The sequence below is a fragment of the Ipomoea triloba genome, chromosome 5, assembly GCF_003576645.1.
Source record: "Ipomoea triloba cultivar NCNSP0323 chromosome 5, ASM357664v1".
NCBI classification, from domain to species: domain Eukaryota; kingdom Viridiplantae; phylum Streptophyta; class Magnoliopsida; order Solanales; family Convolvulaceae; genus Ipomoea; species Ipomoea triloba.
The window spans coordinates 2,918,511-2,936,283 of record NC_044920.1 but is presented as its reverse complement, the minus strand read 5'-3'; the positions used below and the strand labels follow the sequence as shown (position 1 = coordinate 2,936,283).

At 33.7% G+C, this 17,773-nt stretch overlaps 2 protein-coding genes across 5 annotated transcripts; one reads left to right on the top strand and one right to left on the bottom strand.

Moving 5' to 3' along the window:
* Positions 1–1,525: 1,525 nt before the first annotated feature.
* LOC116021175 (protein INVOLVED IN DE NOVO 2-like) lies at positions 1,526–5,953 on the top strand. Of its 4 annotated transcripts, none has more exons than XM_031261786.1 (8): positions 1,526–1,807; positions 1,958–2,004; positions 2,766–3,242; positions 3,340–3,408; positions 3,685–3,902; positions 4,435–4,572; positions 4,668–4,880; positions 5,451–5,953. In XM_031261786.1, the coding sequence occupies exons 3-8, from the start codon at positions 2,774–2,776 to the stop codon at positions 5,685–5,687; spliced, it is 1,344 nt and encodes a 447-aa protein (XP_031117646.1). In that variant the 5' UTR covers positions 1,526–1,807; positions 1,958–2,004; positions 2,766–2,773; the 3' UTR covers positions 5,688–5,953. The 4 variants fall into 4 exon arrangements, with proteins under 4 accessions (XP_031117646.1, XP_031117644.1, XP_031117647.1 ...); XM_031261784.1 differs by having other exon boundaries at positions 1,526–1,831; XM_031261787.1 differs by having other exon boundaries at positions 1,529–1,831; positions 4,671–4,880.
* A 10,077-nt stretch (positions 5,954–16,030) lies between these two features.
* LOC116018719 lies at positions 16,031–16,813 on the bottom strand. Its single transcript, XM_031258685.1, has 2 exons — positions 16,769–16,813; positions 16,031–16,630 (listed from the first exon to the last, which is right to left on the bottom strand). The coding sequence occupies exons 1-2, from the start codon at positions 16,810–16,812 to the stop codon at positions 16,219–16,221; spliced, it is 456 nt and encodes a 151-aa protein (XP_031114545.1). The 5' UTR covers position 16,813; the 3' UTR covers positions 16,031–16,218.
* Positions 16,814–17,773: the final 960 nt, after the last annotated feature.

Sequence of the window (17,773 nt, the reverse complement as noted above, 5' to 3'; positions counted from 1 at the left end):
GCTCAAGTTTTTTTCGCCTGATGTAGGAAAGAGAAGAAGGATAAAGAAGGGAAAAAAATTGCACTTTTTTGTGACTAAGTTATAGGGTAATTGTATAATTCGTCCCTAAGTATTGGTTATGCTCACTTTTAGTCCCTAAATTATCATTGGCTTACAAAAAGTGTAACACCAATGATAACTTAGTGATAGAGTTGTCAATGCGGGCCTCAAAGGGGCAACCCCACCCCGCCCCTTAGGCCCGTGAGGATAGATAGGGGCCGCCTTTTTTTTTTTTTTTTGGTAACTATATTAATTATTAATTATTATCCCCACCAAACTAATAAATCTAAAAACAACTACTCAAATATATTACCCCTTATAACATACATACATAGTTACAAAAAAGTCTACAAATCATTAAAAATTACTCAAATTAGTCCATCACAATGGAAGAAAATATGTCATTGAATCATTCATATAATTATATATACACCGGAAGAAAATATGTCATTCATATAATCTAATAATCATATATACACTGGAAGAAAATATCACTGGTGATTAATTAAATTAAATTACCTGGTGGTGGGTCGATGGGCGGTGGGTGGTGGTTCAGTGAATCAGTGGTTCAATGCCTCACTACTGGAGTGCCGCTGCGAGTGGGCTGCGTCACTGCTCCGCCTGCCTGCTCGGAGTGCTTGGCTGCTCGTTGTCGCTGGGGAGAAGAGACAAAGAGACGGAAGACGGAAGAGTGAATGAGTGATTAGGATTTAGGGGTTTAGCTATTTAGGGCTTTTCTCTAAAAAAAAAAAAAAAAACATTTAGGGAGGTGTGTGTAATCAGTTAACTGTTCAGTTAATCAAATCATTTTAAGCAAAATTTTTAAAGGTTTAACTGTTAATTGATTCGAACTTTGTATTACCGAATTAATTGAATTGAATTTTTTTTCGATTAATCAGTCAGTTAATCTTTTAACCCAAACTTTTTAAGCTAAACTTTTAAATCTTTAAAATAATACCTATAGTAATAAATTCAATTAAAATAATACCTATAATAATAAATCTATAACAAAAATATACAAACACAATACCACAATAACCCTACAAACATAAAAGCATAGATTATAAAGTCCAAAAATCCACATATATATATATATATATATATATATATATATATATATATATATATATATATATATATATATAATTATTTATATATATTTTTAAAATTTCGATTACCCGTTCATTTAAGTCAATTAAGCGATAGTTTCAAACAGAATTAACCGTTAACCAAAAGTTTGTAAATCCTTTGACTATTAACCGAACTGAAGTTTTTCGGTTAAAGAACGATTAATCGAAATTCTTCGGTTCAATCGATTAATTGAACTTTACACACCCTTATTTGTGAATGTAGCTGACTATTGACATAGCGGGATAGACTAACCTAACAGGTTAAGACTGTTTTGTTGGGTCTTCATCCAAGATAGAATATGATCTCTCTTCCCTCTTCCCTCCCTACACTCCATATAAAAAACCCTTTGTTGGGATGCTGCTATCATTTACGGAGTATAAGTAAATTAGGAGGGGGAAAAATAACATTACTAAAAAATAAAATGGTTTAACATTACAGCACAAATTGTACACTAAACCACAAAATTCATCAATTCAAAATTTACAAACCCTTTTTACGGCGGAATCCGGCGTTGACTGGCCGGAATTTGGACGGGAAGGAGCGATTTGTTGGATCGTACCTGCACACAATAAATGTATTACGAGACATTACCAGCATCCGCGCCCAACATCCGGACATAAAGTTGGATCAAATTACAGTAATGGCATTACTTTCTTCATCAGTACAGCTTCTTACTTTGTCTTCTCTCTCACCTTCTGAAAAATACCTAATTTTGCTCTTGCTCTGCGCCATCACCGTTTCTCTAATTTATCACTTCCTTTTTTTGGTCAATTTTGTTGTTCCCAAGATTTTCTGTTTCTGGGCTTTGATCGTGCGGTTATCTGCTGCTTGAAGGTGAGATTTTGTGGTTTTGCATTTCACTTTTGACCAGACAGTGATTTATTGTTTTCTTGAACAATTTGTTTTGTTATGGGGAGATATACAGATTATGTGTAGATTAAAATACTCTGAACAGAAGAGGAGAAGAAGAGTGGTTACTGATGGGGGTGGAGTGGGGGTGTTTTTCAGCTGTAGACTAGAATTTGGGGGTAATGCAATCTCTTTGAGGAATTGATAGTTTATACAAGAGAAAAGGAAGCAATCTTTACAGAAATGTGAACTTATTCAAGTTGGAAAACAGTGTTTCTGGGGAATTCATAGATTATTACTATGTATCTGGTTATCCCCAAAACCCAGTATTCAATAGCTTATTTATACAGGAAGTGAAGTGATCGTTTTTAAGTAGTATTTGACTGCCTAGTTAACTGATTTCATGGTTACTTAATAGTATATCAAGATTCAAGATGAGGCTGCTCTAATGTAGTCTCAAATCCAGTAAGTGTGCTAGTTTTGTAGCATTGTGGGGTTGGGACTTGTGTGCTATTTCTTGATTGTGGACTGATCATTAATTCATGATCAACACATTGTTATCTTTCTTCTCCAAAAATTTTACTGCTTGATGCAGTTGTGTTTGTTAAAGTTCAAAGCTTTTCTTTACTAATTTTGTTTGATTGTGTAAATTAGATGTATTCCACTACAAGTAGCTTCTGTATAAAACTATAAATTATAGATTGACATTGAATTAACATATACATAAATATGTTTTCTTGAATCAGTTTGTAGAATGCCTCCAAAACTTGACATTGCTTGGGATCATGCCACACCAGTTGGTGGTAACCGAAAAGTTGCACAATGTAATTACTGTGGAAAGATTATACATGGTATTACAAGATTAAAACAACACATTGCTCATGTACCAGGAAGGTCAGAAGCATGTCCAAATGCTCCAGAAATAGTTTCACAAATGCTGAAGAAACATATTACTCGGGGTAGAAATGAGAGAGAAAGAAATAGTCAAGCAGAAACTCTTGATGATGCTTTTGAAATGGAATCATATAAGCATTTGGATGATTTTTTTAGTGATGATGACAGTGATACTAATGTTGATTATGCTGACTATGAGGGATTGTCGGAGTTGGAAAAGTTGCAACTTAAGCAAGCCATGGAAGAGAGCCGTCACACAGCTCGTAAGGAGGAAGAGGAACGTAAAAAATTTGCTTTGGCAGTTTATTCAATCAAGACACCCTCAACTGGTATTTATATTTCATTCAGGATTATAACTAGAAATAATATTTGACCCCATAAATTCATATTTACATCTTCCATCTTGCTTTTTTTTTTTCACCTTAGGTAATGATAGTGCTGGTCCTTCAAGTAAATCAAAATCCGGAACAAAGCGTGCACGCTCTTGCAGCAACAGTATGTTTAACATTCTAGTAAAGCTGATAAATTATATTATGTCTTCTTATATAATATATTCTCTTATAAGAGCTATATCATCTGTTAAATGTCAAAGTATTAGTTTTATTGTCTTTATATGCTAGCCTTACTATTATAGTTATATAGATCATTCTGATCACTGATGAGTTATTCAGTGTGATAAAATTTCCATACATTTGTCATTTTGATGGTACAACTGCGTTTATCTTGCAAAAAAAAGTCTGTCTTTAAGTCTTAACTATCTCATTTATTCAGGAATGGATAAAACACAAATTTTTGAGCTGCAAATTGAAGAACTGAAAAAGGAATTAGATTTTCAAAAACAAAAGGTGAATGATGTTGAACAAGAAAATGAGAAGCTGAAGAAGGACTTGTTGCATATGCAAGAAGAACTTGAGCGCCAGTCTAAAATGGCTGATGAAAAGAATCCAGATGTCCATGAACTCAAAGCATTACTGCTTCAGAAGGAAACGGTAAGCTAATCAATTGCTACTTGTGCTTGGTAGTTGCATTGAGAGAGCAAGTTTTAGTAGAACATTGTCCATCTTATCATTTATTCCTAATGTTATTTAAGTTAATTGATATATACAGAATATTTATCTTTGCAAAGATCAGTGACTATTGTTTCTTCACCCTGTTTCAAGGGGTCCTAGTAAAGGAAGATTTTTGGACCCGTTCCATTCCTGATACTAAAGATGTTTCTTAATGATTCCTTTAATATCAATAGAACTTGTATCCTCATCATGGCATCTTTGCATTTTATGTAAGATAATATGTCTTGTAGTATTTTCAAGAAGCATGGAGGATAGATTGACGTGGTCATAGATTGGAGTTGTATTTTTCAGTTGATAATTGAATATGATGCACTATGGAATTTGATAGGAATGTAATGTTTTAAAGTTGAAGTCCCATTTCTTTATCAGGAAGCTTCTTATCCTGTGTCGTTAAGATAAACTTTTTACGAAGATGGCATTTCCATCTCTTTTTATACCATTTTAAGTTCAGGAGATCAATGAATTGAAAAAAACACTAGCTGACAAAGAAGATGATCTTCATGATGCGGAAGATCTAAACCAGACTCTTATACTGAAGGAGCATATGAGTAATACTGAACTGCAGGAAGCCCGCAAAGAATTGATCAGTGTAAGTCTTTCCATACACAATTTTATAGGCTGCATATGCGTGAAACATAGATATCAGCTATACCTTAGATAAGTATATTACCTGCTGTTCTCAAGCAGGTGTGGCCTGATCTTATGGGTAGAACTGAAGTTGGTGTAAGGAGGATGGGTGAAGTTGATCAGGAACCTTTTCAAACCGTGTGTTTACGTAGATTTGGTCGGCAAGATTGGGAGGTGAAAGCTACAGAACTGAACTCTCTGTGGCAGGAGAAGGTGAACAACCCCAACTGGCACCCTTTCAAAAAAATTCACAAAGATGGAAAATGGCAGGTATGCTTCTTTTTGTCTTCTCTTTACTGACTTTCTCAGAGTTACTTGACTCGATGGTTTAGCTGCATGTAGTAGATAGCACCGTATCAAGATAGACATCATAAAACGTTATTCCGCTACTTTTTTTAAGAAAACAAACAAATATATTTTACTGATTATGAGAGTTTCTTAGAATATTTTCACAGTAAACATTTGGTAGCTTCATATTATTGATCCCATTTCTTAATGGAGAAAACATAGATGGCGGGATGCCTGTGATAACCCCTTTCAATCTCCAAATGCATATACATGTACAAAGGTCTTCTGCAATTCTCATCTTTGAAAACCATCCATTAGTCTTGGCTTTATGATTCCTACCCCATCTCTAAATATTATTGTAACACTACTTTTACCAGTCATGCTCTAACTAGGAATATCTCTAGTATCCCTTAAATACATCCCTTCATGTGTTATGTAAATATACATTGATCAATAATAAAATTCGCTCTAGAAATTCTTGTTCTCATCTTGGCCTCATTTCAAGAACCTTGATATTCTATTTCCCCATATGGTTTATCTGCTTATATGCAGGAAATAATCGATGAAGACGACAAAACCCTGAGAGAACTGAAATATCAATGGGGCGAAGCGCCTTACAAAGCGGTCACTGCTGCCCTGCTGGATTTGAACGAATACAATCCAAGCGGACGATACGTACTTCAAGAACTGTGGAACTTTCAGGCTAGAAAGAAGGCCACTTTACAAGAAGCAGTCCAATGCATGATTCAGCAGTTAAAGGCTCTCAAGACTTCCAGACATGTACGTTGATCAATCCCAACATGTAACCCAAACCAAAGTGTATTAGCTACATGTAAATATTAGCATGAGTTTCAAGGGATATTTAAGGTTTTGTTGAGTTAAGCACTTTAGGGTGGTCAATTGTCTCTATGTTTTGTGAACATTCTACTTATGGAGTAATGTATCATGGAGATATTGATGTAGTTTAACTGAGTACTCGCACTTAGTATCCCGACAAGTTTTACTTTATTTTCAATTTTTCATACCATCAATCGAAAATGATATATGTACACTCATCTGTCACATGCTATCAATAGTTTTTCAATATTGTAAAATTTTCTTGAATTATTTTAAAATTTTGTGTTTTTTTTTCATTATTTATATGAATCTTTAATGATACTCTGTATTTCTTTTATCCTTGTAAGCATGGAGATCACTAGTTTTTTTTTTTGAGTTTTTTTATGGGGTCAAAGTTGAGGTAGAAGAAGGAGAGGAGGTGAGTTCCCACAAGATAAAGTTTTTCTTGTGGGATTCAGTAAGGAAAAAATAAAATAAAATAAAATTTGGTGGGTCTAGCATAAACTTATGTGTTTTTTTTTCCTCTTAACAATATTTGATATTTCCCTATCCTCCTTCGAAGAAGGTGAAGAAAGATAGGAGGGCTTTGGAGCGGTGGCTATGCCATTTTTATTTGCGTATATCCACGAACAGAGGATAATCTAGGATGAAGACGTATTACCATGATATAGTACATTTAGTAATGTCCACATATATTTATTCACAACAATTATATGTTTGATAGTAAATTATAATTGAAGGAATACACACACGTATATAGGAAAAGGAACATATGAGAACTTGTTTCCAAGATAAAATTAAGAACCAAACTTAGTCGTCTATATGGTCATATCTAACGGTTCTAGACCAAAGAGGGAAAAAAATCGTCGTGAAATTTTGATAATTTTCTCAAAGTTTAAAAGTGCACTTTTCAAGACTATATTGTGCACTTTCAAATACTATACTATGCATTTTTTGTCAGTTTAAAAATGCAGTACACTTAGAACACCTTTTCATGTTAAGTTCATGGTTTGGTTTAGTGTATCACTTTTAAGTTTGGTTTATTAGTCGATTTCAAAAAAAAAAAAAAAGTTTGGCTTATTAGTTCACTTTTTATTGCTTAAGGTTTAGTATTTACAGTTACGTTTAAGATTTAGATTTTTTTTAGAAAGGTTTTAGGGTTTATCCAGAAATGCACTATATACAATTAAAAATTAAATTAAGTTAAAAATCATAATGCCACCACATTTATTTATCAAATTGCATAAGATCCATTATATTTTTCTACATTGACATGTGAGATTGAAGAAAAATATTTATTAATTGAAGTGAATGCTACTTTATTTTCTTCTCTTGGACTAGTTGAACCTTGATATTCTTGTACGAAGTAAGAATATCCACCACCTACTTTATTAATAGAGAAGCTTCCCATGATGCTTGACAAGTGTGTAGACTTGGTTGCCCTCTATATCCACCATCTATGTATCCCCTTCGGCCTTCACCCACACAGCTACCTCACATCCCCTTTTGTACTTCGTACGCCCTCCTATGCCATGCACCACCCATGACCATGACCATGCCTGCGGATATACCCCCGCGGGTTAGGGTGTCGGAGGCATTTCGCCATTGTGGCCGCGCCACAACCAAGGGAGCCCGATGAGCTCCATCATTGGCCATGTGACAACTGGTTGGGGGTGGTTCCACCCCCCCCCCCCCCCCATAGTGGTTCGCACCCCTTTTCCCCTTTAACATGCCACCATGTCTTCCTTACCGCCTCTTTAGGCCACCATGCCTTCCTTAACGACTTTCTTGGGCCATCATGTCATCTTTACCATTTCCTTAGGCCACCATGCCTTCCTTACCACTTTCTTGAGCCACTATGCTTACCACTCGTTGGCCACCATGTCTTCCATACAATCTCCTTGGACCACCATGACTTATTACGTTGCCCATCATGTCTTACTTATCACATCCTTGCCTTGGGCTGCTATGTCTCCTTCACCACCACCACCACCCCCGCATTGCCTTGGGTCGCCATGCCTCTTTCACCCCTATTGCATTGGACTGTCATGCCTCTTTCACATCATTGGATGAGCTCAGATCAATGGCTGAAAATCAATGAAAAAAATATGGTGGCATTTTTATAATTTTCATGCACCAAGTATATTTCTGTGGTACGCTAAGTGCTAGGTTTGACAATGGGTCAGAGAGGGCTACATCATATCCCTCACCCGACCCACCTTATTTTCTCCACCCACCCCCACCCCACCGATGCGGGCGCCCACTACAAGTACCTATCACTTATCATCTTATTATTTTAAAAAAAATAATATTTAAATTACTTACATATAATAAAATAATAAAATTCATTAGTTATACTAAAGCATAAAATGATATAAATATTTAAATATAATAACTAAGTTATTATTTTTTAAAAATAAATTTAGTAGTTTAAATATATAAATAGTAAAAAGTTACACGGAGTTGTAGAAATTTTTATAAATTACTACATACTAGTACTTATTTGACTATTTTATACACACACATGGTGGGTCAGGTGAGGTTCTAGACGGGTTTTGTACATAGAACCTGAATCCAACCCGACCCATCGCAGGCTTACATTTTTAAGACCCACCCTGACTCACCACCCTCTATCACCCAAAAAAATCTGACCCATGGGAGATGAATTCAGGTGAATATCTGCAGGGCGGATTGAAATTATGTCATCCCTACTAAGTGCTGATTTGTGGTGCACTAAGTCTTTCTTAGCATTTTTGTATCACCCAGAATGAATGGGTGATCTGTAAAGTCTTTCTGAAAAATAAAATGGAAATTTATGTGGTAAACTGCTGCGAAGAATTGAGACCTTCAATAATGATGCATCCATTGTTACTGGTCATATTGCAGACAATACAATCTCTTGCCATGGCTTCAAAGACTATAAATGTAAGCAAAAGCCAATTAATAGCCGCAGATCTGGAGGTGAAAAAATCACTTTATGTCACTAAACCACAAGATCATTAGCAAGCAAGTATAGTTTAGACATTTGTTAACTTTATAATAATGATGATGCATCAAACTATGTTTTATTTTTGACAATAACAACTTGTATACATAATTGAACCATTTTTCTATATAGTTAGCAGATGGCATCTCTATGATGCAAAAAGTGGCATTAAGCATGTTCTAGGAGGCTTTCAAGATCAACAATTCAATTTGGATGTAGAGAATGGTATGCATTCAAGTTCTATAACCACAATCACAACTACCTCAACACTTCGGGTAGGCACGGGTTGAGTTCATGTTCAACCTGCATCTAAATACGTTATACGAAAATTTTTGGCCCTTGTATTTTTAAATATGAAGACCGAACTGAGAATTAACAGGCTCTTTTTGGGTATATCATGTCGGGTGTATTTCACGTTCAGGTAATTAACCCAAAAGTATAAATCTTTTAAAAAATTTCTGAAATTCTAAATGGTTTGAGTTATACAAGTATTGGAAATAAAGTACTAAGAACCCCTATTACATCAAAATGCATTGAGAAAATAAATAAAGAAAATAAAATTCTAAAATAAACGTAAAAGATCTAAATTAATAATCACAACCAAAAACTTTAATAACATTACAACAATTTAATGATCTAATAAAATAATTATTACAAACATAGAGTATAAATAACCAAAAAAAAAAAACAAAAACAAAACAAAAAGATAGTGAAAATGCTTGGCAAGGTGAGTCAAAGTTGTTCATGGTTGCCTCACACTGCCGCTAGTAAGACTCGGTTCCTGGTCCTTGTTACCAAACTTCACCATTCTGACCAGTTGAACTGCCCATGCGGATAATCTGTCATTTTTTGGTAGAACAATTCATGGATATATTTGAACCAATCTCACAGTTATTTGAAGAGAGAAATGGTGTGGCAAAATAAATGTAATATTAGATTGATTTGCAAATTCCAGTAGTAGCATTGCAGTATAAACAAACTATCCAAAAAGTAGGAAAAAGCATAAAGTACATACTAAAACATAAAGTACATTATTCTAATTCATAAAATATATTATTTTATTATAGAAATTCCATTATTCTAACACATGAAATATATTATACATTATTCTAACTCATAAAATACATTATCTTACCCCAGAATTTTTATTATTCTAATTAACACATAAAGTATATTATTCTAACTCATAAAATACATTATCTTACCTCAAAATGTTCATTATTGTTAACACGTGTGCTGAACAAAAAAAAATATAACATCAAAATAACGTCATTTTGGATCGTGGTCTACATAGTTATGTGAATCACTATCCACACAATAATTTTCCTTAAGCAACTAAGCCAAAATATCTTTTACCAATACAATGCTTACAATATTTAAATGAGATCAGGGGAGAAAAGATCACTTAAATCAACCTTAATGCACATGAATTTGGCTAGATCTACTTATTTACAAATAAAAATTGTTTTGTTTTGCTAGATTTCCATATTGAAAATATGATAAATGTTAAAAATTTAAAATGACAGGAATAATATATAATTAATGGAGAACCAGAGATGAAAACACCCGAATTCATATTCAAAATCTCACTCACACACATATAAACAAATATACAAATATACAATAATACCACAAAAAAAAAAAAACCCAACAACAACAACATAACAAACTTCAATATTTATACTCACCTTATCTCCTTTGAAATGTAAGTAATAGCCTATAGTAGATAAGATTCTTTACTTTCAGAGTGTCAATCAAGGGCTCAAAACTCACTGAACATTGCATGAGATCAAACACACAAATTATATAAACACTATTTAGCTCCTATATTAGAACATATAATAAAAAATCAAATTGCAGCAACCATTTTAATACAATAATAGATATATTCATCAATATCAAAAATTCACAAAATTCAAGAATTAAGAATTTAGCAGTAGATTAATAAATTCATAAATTCAAGCATTATGACTAATAGTTTATTCATAATAAATTTATAAAATTCATAAAAGCCATAAATTCAAGAAAGTTTAAACAGAATTTTTCTTTTCTGCAAAATTTAAGACTTCAAAATTAAAGTATATTCATATATAATCACAATCACATTTTCACAATTCCAAATTTCATATACATATTGATGGTTTTATTGGGACCACGTCCACCATAAATCGAGTAGAACAATATTGAATGAAATAGGAAACTAATAATATTAATTAATATACATTATTCATTGTTTTCTTTTTACACTATCTTGTAATTAAATATCAAAGTTATACTAAAAAATAATTTTATATATTTATTTACCAAGTATTATGTAAATAAATAATAGGGAGCTAGTAAATAAATAAATAATGAAATAATGAGCCAACAAGTAAATAGTAGTAAAGAATACCCAACTACGTTGCCACTACTAAAAATAATTTTATATATTTATTTACCAAGTATTATGTAAATAAATAATAGGGGGCTAGTAAATAAATAAATAATGAAATAATGAGCCAACAAGTAAATAGTAAAGAATACCCAACTATGTTGCCACTAAGACTTGAATCCAGGCACACCAGCAAAAGGAAGGGAGACCTGACCACTCAGCTAAGAAGTGAATCGTAATATGAGGGATGATCTACTTGGACCAGACCCCCCTTTTATACTGTTGTCTGTTGATGGATCCCCTGGCACCTTCCACACTTGTAAGACATCAAAATGACGCCAACTCCCTACCAGACACGCGTCCCACGTCTTCTCGCCACGAAAGCCCCCGCCATCCACGTACCAGAGTGTCCGGTCAAACCCCCAAGGAATAGGGTGTGAAAGACACGCGCGGACACGCACCCGGGCGTTACCGCCCGGATGCCGTGGGGCACAGCGGCCCCGAGTTGCGATCCCCCACGGCGCCCCCCTCTGGGGCAGTGCTGGCGAGTGGCACCCCTGCTCCTCCGTCAATCAACTTCCTGGCTTGCACCCCTCCTCTGTTGGGACTATCTTGAGTCTAAACGGTTTCTTATCTGCTTCAAGAGATTGGACAATGATAATTACATGATACTTATCCATATAAAACATCTTCTCAAGTCTTTCATTTCAAATTGCATCTAGTGTGAGCAAAATTTGTTTACCAAAAATAAATACTTGGTTATGCTAACTAGTAAAAAAATCTTCTAGATTTTGATAAATTGGTGTGCCCTCCCTAGATCTAGGGTTTCATGTGAAGAAAGGAAACATACTATATTTCCCTAACTACTATTTATATACTATCCATATATTTCAGGTATCCAGTTCGATTCTAACATTTTAAACGTCAGACCCAAACTTAATAGCTACCCTTCAACAAATCAATAATGGGGTTGGACCCAATCAGGTCAAAACAATCGGGGTTAACCCAAAATCTGCCCAACCCTACTCGAGATAGTACTAGTTTGTATGTAAGAGTGGGGTAAGGTTGTGGTAAGACACTACTAGGTTGTGGATAAAAGTGAGTATTATATACAAATACAAGTTTTGAAGAGATACAATAAGTTGGAAGCTAGAGAGATACTTGAAGGAAGATGGAGTCGATGTGAACTTAATGGTGTCTGACTTTATGATACTAAGTCCAATTTTAAAATAAATAAATAATCAATTTAAATCCTTTTGTTTCTTATTACATATGTTTATACATTTTTTAAAAAAATTTAAATTGACCTCATCAAAATATATAGAATTATGGTTATATTAAGCAATTAAAAACAAGACTAATTTTTGCATAACATTTTTTTCTCTATTCTTATAAATTTTAATTGTGATTTAAAAATTATGTATTAGCATTATTATTCACACCTATATATATAGCATTTGCCTTATTAGTGAACATATAGGATTTGCTTGAAACAATATATGAGATTTGATCATATAAAATATTGTAAGAATGCTTATAATGACTTTGAATATTCTATAGAAAAAACCTCATAAAATGTTTTTCCTTGATAAAATAAGATAAAATACATACTTGGAGCTAGGTAAACTTATTGTTTAAGTCTTCGATTTTCTTAGTTATTCTTGTACTGAAATGATTTAATTTTTTAAATTTAAAATGATCAATGAATGAAAGAGAGCTAAGATACTTATACCAATTCTTATCATCCTCATTATATAATCTTTTTTTTTTCATAATTTAGTTTAAAATTAAATTTGTTGCATTTGTTGAAAAACTTTAAAATTATTCATAATAATAATAATAATAATAATACATAAATATACAAGAAGTTGCTACATTGTATACAATTAAAAATTATAGTGAAGAACATCGTAATTGAAGAGCTGCCAAATGAGTAGATTCCATCCTATTCTCTATTTGTGTGCAAGTCATTAGTGTCTCTATGAAATGGGTAGATAGAAATATTTCTGATTTTTTAAAATGAAGAAGAATAATATTAAACTAGTACATTGCCCCAATAAATTTAAATATTAACTTTGTCACTGCCTTCAACCCCACCCCATTACCTTAGGCTGTCATGCCACTTTCACCCCTTTGCCTTGAGCATCCCTTGTCTCTTTTTCTCTTTTAAATTCAACGGCTTCACTATTTTTAGACCAAAACCTTCATAATAAAAAGAAAATGTTATTTTTTCTGTATTTTTTTTAATATTTTTCTTTTATGATGTAACTTATAGTCATTGGGTGTCATAAATTGGTTGAATTCATTTATTTTTAATTAAACATAAAGTAATTAATTAGGTATTATCATGTAAGAGGAAAATAAGATTAAAAATTTTAAAAGAGGTATGTTGCATTACTCATAATAAAATGTGCTTTGCGGTCCTAGAGCCCATCATAATCCTATCTCTAGACTCACTCGACATAAAAATTAGAGGTTGTGAGACACAGACAAATAGGGAGTATTGAGGAATCTGATCCGTCGGTACTCTCAGCTCAACGGAGATAACGATGCCGCAAGTCCCCTCGTTTCTTTCGGCAACTTCTACGCCTTTCTGCATCTTTATTTATCTATTTGTTTTAGTTTTTTATTTAATAAAAAAATTGTACTTTCCCTTTCCGTAACTGACACCGTCAAAACTCAAAATCCCATAAGTCTCTTTCCACTCTGTTTTTGGAAGTGCACACTAGTCGATTCAGAAGAAGAGTTTGAGCTTGGAATAATTATGGCAAAATTTACTGTGCATCATGGTCTATGTAGTATCATGAATCATGAAGAATGAATTATTTTAATTATACTTCAGTTTAATTTGATTATATTGATATTTTTTTTTTAATTTTATGGCATCTCAATAAGTCATGAATTAACAAGTTATTGAACAAACTCAAATTAAGTTTTACCTGCAAGCGACACAAGCTTACAACCTAGTTGTACTAGACATATTTTATTCTGTTCAAAATTTGATATATTGATTTATTACAATTTTAATGAGAAATTTATTCTGAGTGAAGTCCACTAGTATTTTTTTGATGCGTAAATAGTGTTCAATATTTTGTTTAGTTTGTGCTCGATCAATTAAACATGGCTAGCCATTGCTAACGCATGGGTGGATGGTGGTAAACACGGATGAGTCGTTCATGTTGCCTAATGAGCCCACGGGATGTGGGAGGAGTAATGAGAGATCACAGAGGAGAATGGGTGGCTGGCTTTAGCTGCATGATGAGAACGAGCCATATTGTCGAAGGGGAAGCTTGGGCAGTGTACAAGGCGCTACAATGAGTCTAGGAGAGGAAAATTATGAGGGTGTGGCCAAGGTTGCGGTTAGGAAGAGCTGTGACTGGATTGAATTTGGGAGACCCTCGAGCGATGTTGTTGGAAGCCTTGAGAAGGACAGAACTGATGTCGTACTATATATGAGCTTCAAGAGAATTACGAGAATTGGGCACTAGCCTGGTTTTGGGGTCCCCCTTCCCATATCTAAAAAAACATGGCTAATTATTGTATCATTGAAAAAAATATTTCTAACTCTCTAGCACTCCAAGATAAAATTATGATTGATTATTAGATGTCTTGATTTTTTTGTTTATTGTTTGCGGATCCAAGGCCAATGTTTTAGGAATATATATACATACATATATATATATATGTGTGTGCGCGCGCGCACACTTCTTATATTTGACTCTTTTTTTTTTGTGACAATTTAGAGTACAATTAACATTTTCCTTTTTGTGAGATTATTTTATTAGGAGCACGGACCCGCTGGATTTATGTTTATATATATATATATAAAAGAAAACATGATATGTTCAGATAATCAGATTGCTTCTTTTCTTAGTAATCAAGACATGAAATGTACGGATAATAATGATACTTTGGGTAGAGAAATATGTTTCTAATTACTTTAAAAACTTTTGATAATATATAAAAAAGATTTGCAAGAACAGTTTAAAAAATGGCACTTTTGTATCACACAAGAAATCCCGCCGGAAGCATAAAGTTGAAGCATTCATATTTTATTTATTTATTTAGTTTTAATTTTATATATTAAATATAGAGACAAAGCCACTATTATTTATTTATTTATAAATTAATTACCAAAATAATCTATGATTATAGCGAAAAACTAATTTGGTCTTTGATTTCTTTTTTTTCTTTTTTTGCCTAATTAAGTCTTCAAGTTTAAAAATCTTAACCAATTTAGTCCTTCGTTTATTTAGCCACCATACGTCCGTTTATTCGGGACCAAATTGGTAAGTTTGATGTCAATGGGTCATTTCGATAATCACATGCACTATTTTCTCTCTTATTAAACTAAGGAGTTAATTATCGAAATAGTCTCTTGATTATAACAAAATTACCAATTTGGTCATAAGTGAACGGATATCACGGCTAAACAATGGAGGACGTACGACGACCAAATTGGTTAAACTTTTCAAAGTTAAGGACTTAATTAGCCAAAAAAAAAAAAATTCAACGATCAAATTGGTAATTTTATTATAGCCAACTGAGCCAAGTGATCATTTCGGTAATTAGTTAATTATTTATTTATTTACTATTTTTTGAATCAAATGTGAGGAATCAACTCAACTCAAGCATCATTTTAGATGTGCCTTTCAGTAATTGTTTTGAATCAAATGTGGCACTTTTGCTCAGGTAATCAAATGTGCCTTAAGCTTTATCCATTCTCCAAAATATTGATCTCAAAAATATTAATTAATATTTAAATATTTGAGAAAATATAAGGACTTATCTCAAATATATTATGCTATTGTTATGTTTAGTTTCATACTCCAATCACAATGATAATACTTCAAATTCACACATGTGATTTGACTAAATCTTATCAAATAATTAAATTAAGAGCGAATTCTTTTTTTGGCCCTACGGTTATTGGCGATTTCCTATTTTAGTCCACTTTAATTATTTTTGCCACATTGAGACCACATTTATTAAACGTGTTCCACATTTGGTCTAGCGTTAAGTTTTCCGTCTAATGGCCGTTTGTGGCAAGGCTAATTTTGTCTTTTTACGCCGGTCTCATCTCTTTACCCTTTCTTCGCATCCGAGACTATGTTTGACTAAGGAATTCACTCGGTCATAGGCCATTTTGGGCGCGATAGACCATCATTGGAGGTGATTAAAGCAGAGTTGTGTGCGAACCTTCGTATTGTGGGCGAGATGTCTGTTGGATCGCTAGATGCAAGAACTATTCTGGTTCGATTGACCTCGGATGAAGATTGGAGGAAATTACTGATGAGAAATCGTGCTGTAATTGCCGGAGCGAATGTGTGGTTCACTAGATAGTCGCCGGATTGGAGGCCATGGCAAGACTCACCTTTGATTGTATGGATTCGTCGTCCCCCGAATCTCCCATTACATTTATTTGATTTTGGTGTGTTGAGAAGGATCTGCGATCCGATTGGGGAGGCTCTGGCCCTGGGCACGGCATCAGAGAGGCGATCTAGGCCGAATGTTGTGTCGGTGAGGGTGGAGATTGACCTGCGTAAACCTCTGTTAAAGAGAATCTGGATTGAGATTGGGGGGGATGGAAAAGGTTTCTGGCAGCGTGTTGATTATTATTATGTGCCAAATTATTGTACTGCTTGTAGTAGAATTGGGCATGAATTGAGTACTTACAGGAAGCAGGTGAACGTGGAGATTGATGAGCATGCTTTGAGCATGACAAAGAGACGAGACTGGCGTAAAAAGATGAAATTAGTCCGGTCACAGATGGCTATTAGACGGAAAATTTAACGCTGGACCAAATGTGGAACACGTTTAATAAATGTGGTCTCAATGTGACAAAAATAATTAAAGCGGACTAAAATTAGATAATCGCCAATAACAGTAGGACCAAAAAAAGAATTCACTCTTAAATTAATTAAGCAAATAACATAGCAAGTTAGTTAATCATCATTTTGGTCTCTAATTGTTTCTCAACTGTCAATGTAATCTATAATTTTTAATTTCAACCAATTTAATCCTCGAATTGTTTAAAATTTCGTCAATTAAACTCTTTTAGGGACCAAAATGGTAATTTTCATATTTTTAAAATTTCGTCAATTTGGTCCCTAAAAGGGTTTAATTGACGAAATTTTAAACAATTCGAGAATCAAATTGATTGAAAATGAAAACTAAAGACTACATTGACAATTAGGAAACAATTGAGAAACCAAATTTTGATTTCGCCTAACATAGCTCAAATCAATTCATACAATTAATTGATGTGTAAGTTTAAATACCACAATTACAATGTTACCTACTATATATTATTAGCTCGAATTTTTCATGTTTACAATCACAAAACACAAAGATTTGACTTATTTTAAATCAATTATATTTTATTGGAATAAGGTGCAAATTGACCACTAAACTTAACCTAAAAATGTAATTAGACCACTGAACACTCTAAATACATGCAATTTCACTCAATAGTAGGTTACCATCCATTTCATCAGGTAACCTACTTACGTGAACGGTGAGTTTGCATTTTTAAATAATTTTTAATAATAAATTTAAAAAAAAAACAAAGCAGCGTCGGGGTGGCCGGCGGCCACCCCTTCCCCTCCACCTCGTCTATCTCTCTTCGCCTCCGGCGGAGACGAAGGAGGGGACCTGTCTCACGCCATCCTCCTCCTCCCC